At 51.3% G+C, this 10,649-nt stretch overlaps 1 protein-coding gene across 1 annotated transcript; it reads left to right on the top strand.

The window, feature by feature from the left end:
• Positions 1-1,913: 1,913 nt before the first annotated feature.
• Positions 1,914-7,017, top strand: Gal3st3 (galactose-3-O-sulfotransferase 3). Its single transcript, XM_015503089.2, is given in 3 exon segments — positions 1,914-3,456; positions 5,300-5,945; positions 5,947-7,017. Coding segments are annotated over 3 exon segments (1,296 nt in total). The 5' UTR covers positions 1,914-3,331; the 3' UTR covers positions 6,472-7,017.
• Positions 7,018-10,649: the final 3,632 nt, after the last annotated feature.

Raw genomic sequence — 10,649 nt, 5'->3', positions numbered from 1 at the left:
GGATCTCAGGGAGGAGGTTGGGGATGAAATTGAGGAATGGGAAGGGGGGGTGGGGGTAGGTAGTGATGGAGAAAAAAGGATGAAGGGAATTCAGAGGCAGGGATGCAGCGGGGGTGGATGACAGGGAGAGGGGGTTGGGGGGACCTGGTGCAGGCTGGAAGGAGAGAGGAAAAGGACAGAGGTGGAAAGATATTCTATCTCCTGGGCCACAATGTGCTGCCCCTCCGCTGCCCTTTCCCCTTCCTCTCTGGGGCCTTGGGTCACTTTCCCTCCTGACTGGGCTGAACCGTCCCCCAAGTCAGGATGGAGTTGTTTCCAGGTCTTTGGGAGGTCAGATCCAAATAGTCCAGTGCAGAGCACCCCTTCCTCTAAATGTATCAGTATCAACCCTGGAGCTTGGAGGGGACAGAGCAGAAAGGGCTCATTTGGAAGTGGGTGGGTATCCAGGCCAGTTTTCAAAGCTCTGGCAGGCTATACCATTTCTTCTTTGGTTCTCTGGAGAAAAGAAAGCAATTTGCAAAACTGGGCAGCAGCCTGAGGTAGATTGTTCTGACTAAAATTAGCACTGATATTCTGATGAGGTTGGCACCCTGACCTGCCTGGGATGGTGGAGGGAACCTCTCTCTCTCTCCATAAAGAAGACACACAGGAGACTGGGGAGTCATTTGAAGCATCTGTGAGCAGGAGCCAAGGCCACTCACTGCTCTAAAGACTGGTCCAGCAGCACCACCATCCACTTGCACCCACCAGCCTCAACACCAGAAGGAAACCCAATGCAAGTGGCCCCCTGTGGCTCCCACTGCCCTGAATCCATCTCCAAAAGAGGCATCTTGCAGTGAACAGGCAGAGCCAAGGCAGGCCTCCTCCAATGTCCAAGTGGCACCCTCTCTCATGACCTGGAATGTTTTGTCTGGCCAAGTGCCCACCCAGAAACAGGGTTCCTGCTTTCAAATACCTGAAGGTCTGTCACCGAGAAAAATGTGCCATGCGCTCTGGGAGGGCAGCACAAATCACAGCACAGCATAGGAGGGGGAGGGGCAAGCTGAGGAAGATATTGGTGCCAGGATGATCCCACTGTCCCAGGAAGAACTCTGGAACCGTGGGTTGGGGGTGGGTGCTCAGGAACAGATCAGGCTGTATCTGGAGGTGATGAGCTGTCATTGACAGAAGCCAAACAGACCCTGGCACCCATCACTGGGGGCTGGTGTCCAGGGAATTCCTGCACTGATGATGTCCCATCCCCAAGAAGGCCTCAAACTGGGGTCTGGCTAGTTCCCCAGAGTTTAGATGTTGGGAGTGTGGGAAGGCACGGGGTACAGTGAAGGAGACACCAGGTACCCCTGTCATCCTTTCTGTATGGCCAGGGAAAGGCCTGCTATAGTTCCCCATAGACTTGACCTCCTTGGCAGGCCTAGACTCCCTTGAGAAATAAGAGTGGTTTCAGTGAGTTTAGCAGAGGTAGAAATAGACTTCCATTTCACTCCTTCAGAAACCCCCATTTGGTCACCAAGTCCTCTAAGCAGGGATGTAACATTGAGAAGGTGTGGACCAGGGAGAGGGCCAGGAAGAGCTCAGGCTTCCTCCTGCAGGCTTCCCCACCCAGCTGAGCCAGCCCTCCTCTGCCCCAGCAATTCCTGAAAAGTGAAAGGCGGCCTTGGGTTGCCTCTGCTGTGCCCTTGGTTGTCCTTTGTAGCTAGACCTTTCACCCCCTCAGCTCCAGGCAGATTAGTCTGTCAACAGGCTGGTGGAAGAAAGCAGGTGTTGGGGCCTGGAGAGAAGAGGAAGCGTAACCAGGACATCTTTTCACCCAAACAGGTTTAAATCTAATCCAGGATTAATGGGGGCCAGGGAGATTGGAAGCCAAGCCCAGGAACCTGGAGGTTGGTGGTGATCAAAAGGGTTTTCTCATTACCTCACCCCTCCTGGGACCCAAGTGTCCTAGATCCACACACATGCACATGCCCATAAGGCTTCAGGCTGCCCCTCCCCTTTGGAGAGGGGTGTGTGTTGAAGGTGAACCTGAACCTGAACCTGGACACAGGCCTGTGGGGTGAGACAGAGACCCACGCTAGCCTGGGGTCAGGCATGGCTGCTGAAGCTGACTTTCTACCTCAGCTGCCAAGGGCTGCGCTGCCCTTGAGCCAAGGCATTTGGGTGGGGAAAGTAGACTGGCCAGAAATCAGGCCTTTTTCCTGCCTCCCACTCCTGCACCTCACCTGGGATGGAGGCTCACCTCCTGCTAGAGATTCTCAGCAAAGGGACAAGGAGGAGCCGCTTCTATGCTACCCATGCCCCTCTCCTCTCCCAGGCTGCCACCCTATCCCCTTTGCTGGGCACCTCCACTGCAGTCAGCTGATAGGGCCACCTGGGTTTCAGGTGTCTGGGGATGGAATCCAAATAGGGTTCCAGGATTCAAGTCCCACTTTCCCTCGTCGATTTATTGGTCCTGAGCCATCAGGGCAGGAGCCCAGCCAGGAGGGCTCAGGGTCAGAAGTGTGCAAAAATGCCAGAACCAGGGCAGGGATGGAAAAATCAGTTTTTATGGAAACAACACATTATAGTGTCTAAGGGCATATACTTTGGAGCCAGAAAGAGTAGGTTAGCATCCCAGTTCTGCTGTTACCAGCTATGTGCTCACACACAAGTGACATTACCTCTCAGAACCTCACTTTTTTCATCCTTAAAGTGGGAATAATACTTACATTAGCACTGTAGTGAGGATTAAATGAGAGTCTGTAATGGAGAGTGCAGGGAGTAAGCCTGCAGTACTGATCTGAGACTTAAGGAGGTGGAGATCAGTAGCTTAGTCTTTGCCGAGGTCAGACACACCCCTCAGCTGAAGTAATCAAACTAGGAGTCCTGGAGAAGGGCAAAACTCAAGGCTGAGACTTCTGTGTTCTGAGCCACATGTTGTAGAGACAGACAAATGGCCATGAGACAAAGAAAAGTTAGGGACAGGTGGAGAGGGAGAGACAAGGTGTAAGAAGTGGCTATAGGCTGAAGAGCTGGCCACACACCAGACCCTGTAATTCCACCCAAGACTAGGTTATCTCCAACAGTGAGGAGGTCGGGTCTTGTTAACAGGAGGTAGAAATTTGATCTGCCTTGGCCTTGCTGCTCACCCCACTCACTGGAGCTCTCTTTTGCAGCAGTCCTGCTAGGGCCTAGAGCCCATCTCCTCTGCCCACTGCAAACCTGTCTGCCTCCTTCTCCTGCCAGGCTTCTTGGGAACACTGGCCCTACTACCAGAGCCTCATGAGCCCCCATGAATGCCAGTGAAGGGAGTCCTGGCTAATGAGGCCCTAGCTGGTCAAGGGCTGGGGACTCCACCATGCCATCCATCTTGCAGCGCTTGCAGCAGGCCACCAAGACCATGAGCCGCAGGAAAATCCTGCTGCTGGTACTGGGGTGCAGCACTGTAAGCCTTCTCATCCACCAGGGGGCGCAGCTCAGCTGGTAAGTGGGTGGGCCCCCAAAGGAGGCAAGTTCCCTCAGAGCCACATGGGTTCACACTAAGAAGGGGTTTATCAGGGATGGTGGTGCTGGCCAGCAATGCCAGCTATGCTGAGTTAGGATTGCAAGTTCAAGGCCACCCTTGGCAACACCCTGTGTCAAAAATAAAAGAACTGGGGCTCCCCTTCCCATTCTTCTACCTAACAGAAGAGTCCTTCTGTTAATCTTTACTCCTTTACTCTGAAAGTGCTTTCTATACATGTCCTCTACATCCACAACTGGCCTTCACTGAAAGGACTGAGTTACTTGTTCAAAGTCATAGAGTCAGTCAGAGTTAGCTAGGATATGAATTCAGCCCAAACCCTGTGGGAACAGCATGATAGCTGAGTATGAACAGTGTGAACCAAATGATTTGCTAGTCTTATGTGTGTGTAGCCGTTATCCTGAACCAAAGCAGCTACAGATAGGAAATCTCCATGGTGTTCTGTAAGCTGCTTCACACTGCCCTCATTACGTGATCTTAGGATGGCAGAGAAAAAAACAGGTGAGTGAATCAAAACCTGCAGGACCTTATAGGTCACTAGTCATCCCAAACACCCTCGTTTCAGGAAGGAGGAACAGAAATGAACACTTCATGAAGGGCTGGAGTATCATCTGTTTCGTAGACTGTTGCATTTCTTGAGCATAGAAGAGTGTCTGGCACACAGTAGATTTTTGCTCAAAAAAAAAAAAAATGCTGAATGTATGACTAAGGCTCCAGAGATCTTAACAGAAACTATAACAAATGGCTTGCTACAAAGCCTGGTATCCCCCACCTAAAAAGTGAGGAATCAGTTAAAGAGTAAAATGAGAAAGAAGATAGAGGATTTAGTGATTGTCTCCAGATTCTCCTCTGGTCCTCAGTTTCTACATCTGTAAGTGGGATTCCTCAAGGATCCTGAAGGGCATTTGTCCCTTCCGTTATCTATTTTTTGGAAACATTTTTTATAGTAAATGGACACAATACCTTTGTTTTATTTATTTATTTATTTATTTGGACACAATATCTTTATTTATTTATTTTTATTTGCTCATGAGGATCGAACCCTGGGCCTCGCATGTGCTAGGCAAATGTTCTATGGCTGAGCCACAACCCCAGCCCCCCCCTTTGTTTTATTTTTATGTGGTGCTGAGGATCGAACCCAGTGCCTCACACCTGCGATGTGAGCACTCTACCAACTGAGCTATAACCCCAGCCCCCATTATCTATTTTTGAATAAACAAATTACCTTGAAACTTAGCAGCTGAAAACAACATTTATTCTCTCCCTTTCTGTGGGTCAGGAATCCAGGTGTAGCTTACTGGGTACCTCTGGTTCAGGTCTTCCATGAGTGTGCAATCAAGGCGTTAGCCAGGGCTGCTCCTCATCTGAAGGTCTGACTGGAAGAGATCCCCTTCCAAGCTCACTCAAGTGGTTTGGCAGACTTCAGTTCTTCAAGCAGTCTGTTGCCACGTGTTACCTCCCTATAGGGCTGCACACAGTGTGGTAGCTTGCTTCCCCCAACATGAGTTATCTTAGAGAGAGTGGGAGGGGGAAAAAGAAAACACCATCAAGATGGAAGCCATAGCCTTTCTCTGATATAATCTAAGAGGTGACATCCCATAGTTTCTGCCCTATTCTATTCGTTATGCACATCGATGAGCCCAGTCACCCCAAGAGGAGAATACACAAGGGTGTGGTTATCAGGAGGACAGCAGGGATCGTGGGGCCCAGCTTAAAGGCATCCCTGCCCCCACTGCTCCAGGGGTAAAGCCTGGGCAGCACATCCGGGCAAGCCCTCCTCTCACATATGCCCGGGCCCTGCAGGTACCCTAAGCTATTCCCTCTGAGCTGCCCACCCCTGCGGGAGTCGCCACCGCGCCCCAAGCATATGACAGTGGCCTTCCTGAAGACGCACAAAACGGCGGGCACCACAGTGCAGAACATCCTGTTCCGCTTCGCCGAGCGCCACAACCTGACTGTGGCCCTGCCGCACCCGAGCTGCGAGCACCAGTTCTGCTACCCGCGCAACTTCTCGGCGCACTTCGTGCATCCGGCCACGCGGCCGCCACACGTGCTGGCCAGCCACCTGCGCTTCGACCGCGCGGAGCTGGAGCGCCTCATGCCGCCCGGCACCGTCTATGTCACCATCCTGCGCGAGCCGGCCGCCATGTTCGAGTCGCTCTTCAGCTACTACAACCAGTACTGCCCGGCCTTCCGGCGCGTGCCCAACGCGTCGCTCGAGGCCTTCCTGCGCACGCCCGAGGCCTACTACCGCGCGGGCGAGCACTTCGCCATGTTCGCGCACAACACGCTGGCCTTCGACCTGGGCGGTGACAACGAACGCAGCCCGCGCGACGACGCCACCTACCTGGCGGGCCTGATCCGCCAGGTGGAGGAGGTCTTCTCGCTCGTCATGATCGCCGAGTACTTCGACGAGTCACTCGTGCTGCTGCGGCGCCTGCTGGCCTGGGCACCTGGACGACGTGCTCTATGCCAAGCTCAACGCACGCGCTGCCAGCTCGCGCTTGGCTGCCATCCCTGAAGCGCTGGCGCGGGCCGCGCGCGCCTGGAACGCCCTCGACGCCAGCCTCTACGACCACTTCAACGCCACCTTCTGGCGCCGCGTGGCACATGCCGGCCGCGCATGCGTGGAGCGCGAAGCGCGCGAGCTGCGCGAGGCCCGGCAGCGCCTGCTGCGCCGTTGCTTCGGCGATGATCCGGTGCTGCGTCCAGCCGCGCAGATCCGCACCAAGCAGCTGCAGCCATGGCAGCCCAGCCGCAAGGTGGACATCATGGGCTATGACCTGCCTGGCGGCGGCGCCGGCCCAGCCACCGAGGCCTGCCTCAAGCTGGCCATGCCCGAGGTGCAGTACTCGAACTATCTGCTGCGCAAGCAGAAGCGCCGTGGTGGTGCTCGGGCCCGGCCCGAACCCGTCCTGGACAATCCCCCACCCAGACCCATTCGAGCCATCCCCCGAAGTCCCCAGGGCTCCTGAGCCGTGAGCTAACTCCCAGAGCCTGCATCCTGCCCTGCCCTCCCAGGAGGAGGCTGCCTCCAGGTCCTGCCCCATCAGGGCCCTTTCTTTCCCAGGGGCTTGAGCCTCACACCGAACTGAGGGTGCATCTCCCCATCTGAGCCGACCTTTTAGGCCTGATGGAGCCCTGGGCCACCCTCTTCTTCCCAGCTGGTTGGTGACTTTAACAAGAGGTGTAAGGTCCGTCCCAAAGCCCTGGCCCTACTTTTTTCTGGGGGCTGGGTCCCCCCCACACCTGTCTTTCCAAGTAGATGAGTGCAAGCCCCAGAGTGGGGCTGAACCCCAGGCAATGGCTGTGCTGTTTCTCAGTATGGCTGGGTTCTTGCTCTTCCCAGGGCTGCAGAGACCCCTATACTGTGTGTCTTCCAGGTTCCACCCTCCCCACAAACCTAAGCTGCTCCCAGACTCCCAGGACCAAGAGTTCCTGGATTGGGCTTTTTGTTGGTTTGTTTTTCTCTTTTTCTTTTTCTTTTCTTTTTTTTTTTAATAAAACACCTTTAAAATGTGCAGGCAGTATGTCATTCATTGAAAGACAGATTCCCCATATTTGAGTATGAGACAGATATCTAGGAGGTACTGTGACTGGCCCCTATGAAGATGGGAACCTAGACTTAGTCAAGCTCCTAGTTGCCCCTCCCAAAGGCCCACAACTCTCCTCAACCCTTTGATTGACTGGGCTCACCAATACAGACCACAGCCACCTCAGTCTCATTTTTCAAATCAGTCATTTTTGTTTATTTAGCATCATTAACTGAACAGCATTTGTAACTTGAAGATGCAGGTGACCAGGACAGATAGGGTCTTTATCTTCCTGGAGCTCACCCAAGACAGTGAAATGGAAGCAAGCATGGAAGCAAACAGTAAGGACTGTGCAGGTTAGAGCACACTGCACTAGGAAGAACAGTGTGAAGATCCTCCTCTGGGAGGAGGATCCGTTTCCGGTTTCAGGTTAGGGAATGTTTACCTCCAATTTTACCTCTCCCAGAAAGTCCCTATTCTAAGGAGGACCAATTCCTCTCCCAGTTTTCTTGAGCACAGCAAGATATCCATATCTGCTGGGCACTCTTGCATAGCCCGAAATACCAACAGTTTGAGAGGCTGAGACAGGAAGATTGCAAGTTCAAGGTCAGCTTCACCAATTTAGCAAGACCCTTTCTCAAAACATGAAGGGGCTGGGAATGTAGCCCAGTGGTAAATTGCCCCTACGTTAAACCCGTAGTATCCCAGTGCCCCCCCCCCAAAATATAACCAAATCTAGCACTTTCAAATGAAACTTCCCTTAAGACTAGCAAAATTTCAGGACTTCTCTTTCTTCAGAGCTACCTTGACATATCTGGACAAAAAATAAAAATGATATCTAATATGGTCCACTGTATGCCAGTCATTGTTTAAGGGCTTTCCATGTATTAACTTAGGAGATAGACACCATGTTCCAGTTGGAAAATGAATTTTAAGTGACATCAGGGTCACACAGCTAGAAAGTGGCCACTAGAATTTGAACCTTGACAGCATAACTTCAAAGTCTGTGCTTGTAATTGCTGTGCATGGTGCCATTTAAATAAAGTCACATGGCACAGGCTAGGCTGACTCCCAGGACCTCCCAAAAGAATGTAAAGTGAAGAACCAAGATGCCAATATCAGCTCTTATCTTTTCTTTTTTTTTCCACAGAGAAAATAGTTGACCTGCTTGGACAATGAAGATTGCAATGGTTGGTTGGCAGGCCATATGACACTGTATCTTAGTCATAGATACAGTCTGTTGCCATAATAAATGACCTATGACTGGAGAGTTTATAAGGAAAGAAGTTTGTTTTGACTCAGGGTTCTGAATGCTGGGAACATGGCACCAGCATCAGGTTGGGCCATGTGGCAGAGGGCAAGTGGATGCAAGCAGAAGAGAAAGAGACAAAACACAAGGAAGGGTGGCCTCACTTTAGAACTTCCTCTCACAGTAACTAAGCCAGTTCCCGAGAGCAAGAACACACACCCATGAGTGAGGTGTTTATCCATCTTAATGACCTAGTCACCTCTTAAAGTCATCATCTCCTCTCAGCATTATTATATTGGGGACCAAATTTCAACACAAGTTTTCGAGTGGGTAAACCCCACCTGAATCATAGCACACTTCCTTGGGCTTGAAAGGGGTGATTTATAGCACCCCAGTTTTTGCCAGTAGAGCTCTGGAAAAGGCAATAATTAGAGCATGCAAGGCCATAATTAGTTCTCTGATGCTCAGCAGAAATAAAGAATTGTTCTAGACTCAAAGTCGTGTATCCAAACACAGGTGTCCTTTGGCCCCCAAGCCTAGAAGATGTCTTTATTCCTTCTTCTGCCAGCCCTAGCCTCTGGTGACATCTCCGGCAGGAACGTCCTTCACCCTACCCTGGGTCTGCCTCAGAAACTCAAACGTGCCTTTTCAATCTGCTTTGATAGGCCTCCCCTACCTTCCCAGGCTCTCGCAGGCAGGCATTTACATTGCCCCACTTTTGCAGCCACAATTCTGAACTCAGAAATATCTGCATTCAGAAACTTAACAGGAAGAGAGGGCTTCTTTGATGTAGGGGCAAGGACAGACCCTGAGGTGAGCAGGGGTTCTGACTCCTCAGTCCAAACTCCTCCAGATGCAACCCAGGGGAAGGCCCAGCCCCTGTGGTCCCAATGCCCTGCAACAAAGCTCCACCAATGCACATCTGGTCTGGCCCCTCTGTGCCTACCCTGCAAAGTTCTAGAGCTTTAGAACCGTGGTGATTGTGGCCCCTGCCTCAAGGAGCTCACCGCAAGGTATGGAACAGATGTAGGAGCAGCCAGTGGGAGGCAATGATTCCATGGATATGACTTTTCCTAATAATTAACCATCAGTGCTCTGAAGTTCAAACCCTGGATCTGCTACTACTGGCTACATTTGAGGGGCAGGGGTACCTAGGATTGAACTCAGGGGGACTCCACCACAGAGACACATCCCCAGCCCTATTTTGTATTTTATTTAGAGGGTCTCACTGAGTTGAGTGTCTCACTTTTGCTGAGGCTGGCTTTGAACTTTCAATCCTCCTGCCTCAGCCTCCCGAGCCCTAGGATTATATAGGCATGAGCCACTGCGCCCAGCCCTACTTTTTTTTACTCAGTATTTGAGCCTGACCCAGCCAACCTCCATGAAATAAAGATCCCCCCATGGGATTCTGGGAACAGTATTTGAGATAAGGCACCTAACACAATGTCTGGCACATAGAAGTGCCCCCAAGTTGCCACCTCTGGTTTTATCAGGGCTCCTCCAGTATTAACACATGGTAGATGTTACAGGCTGGCACATCCGTTTAAGAGTTTTCTAGCAGTTGGAAGACAGCATTTTGAGGAAGAGGTGCATTTTTCCACTTGGCCCAAAGGCATAATATGGGCCAGCAATAATCTTGATTTTTATGAATACAGAAGAATGAAAGTGTGTGGGACTGGGGTACTATAGCGAACAACTTTCATCCCAGCCACTTGGGAAGCTGAGGCAGAAAGACCTCAAGTTTGAGTTAGGCCTCACTGTTGAGCCAAAACAAATGTTTCCTCTTTATAAACTGATTATTTCAGGTAGTTTGATATAGTACCTTTGTTACAGAAAGCTGACATACACACTGGGCCCTCTAGGTGGCCAGTACCAGCACAGGAAAGGCCTTGAATGACATGCTTGGAAGTTCAGATTAGCTAATTTCACTCTTGTATGTTTTTGAAACGAGGTCTTCCTATGTTTCCCAGTTTGGTTTCAAACTACTGAGCTCAAGTGATCCTTCTGCCTCTGCCTCCTGAGTGCTGGTAAATACAGGTGCAAGTCACCATGCCTGGCAGGATTTCTAAGGGTCATGTCAACCAGTCAAGATTCCCAGCCCAGAGAGGATGGCCCTGAACACATCATTGAGAGAGTAACTGGAATAAGCTGAATAACGTGAACCTCTTGCCACCTCTCTGCCATCTCTGCCTATGGCATGTTGGTTTTTGCAGTACTGGGGATGGGACCCAGGGCCTGTAAATTCTAGGCAAGTGCTCTACCACTGAGCTGCATCCCCAGCCTTTTTATATTGAGACAGGATCTCATTAAATTGCCCAGGTTGGCCTTGAACCTTCAATTCTCCTGCCTCAGACTTCCAAGTAGCCGAGAT

The sequence above is a fragment of the Marmota marmota genome, unplaced genomic scaffold (genome assembly GCF_001458135.2).
Source record: "Marmota marmota marmota unplaced genomic scaffold, marMar, whole genome shotgun sequence".
Lineage (NCBI taxonomy): Eukaryota > Metazoa > Chordata > Mammalia > Rodentia > Sciuridae > Marmota > Marmota marmota.
The sequence above is the reverse complement of the archived record's forward strand: the minus strand, read 5'-3'. Positions and strand labels throughout refer to the sequence as shown.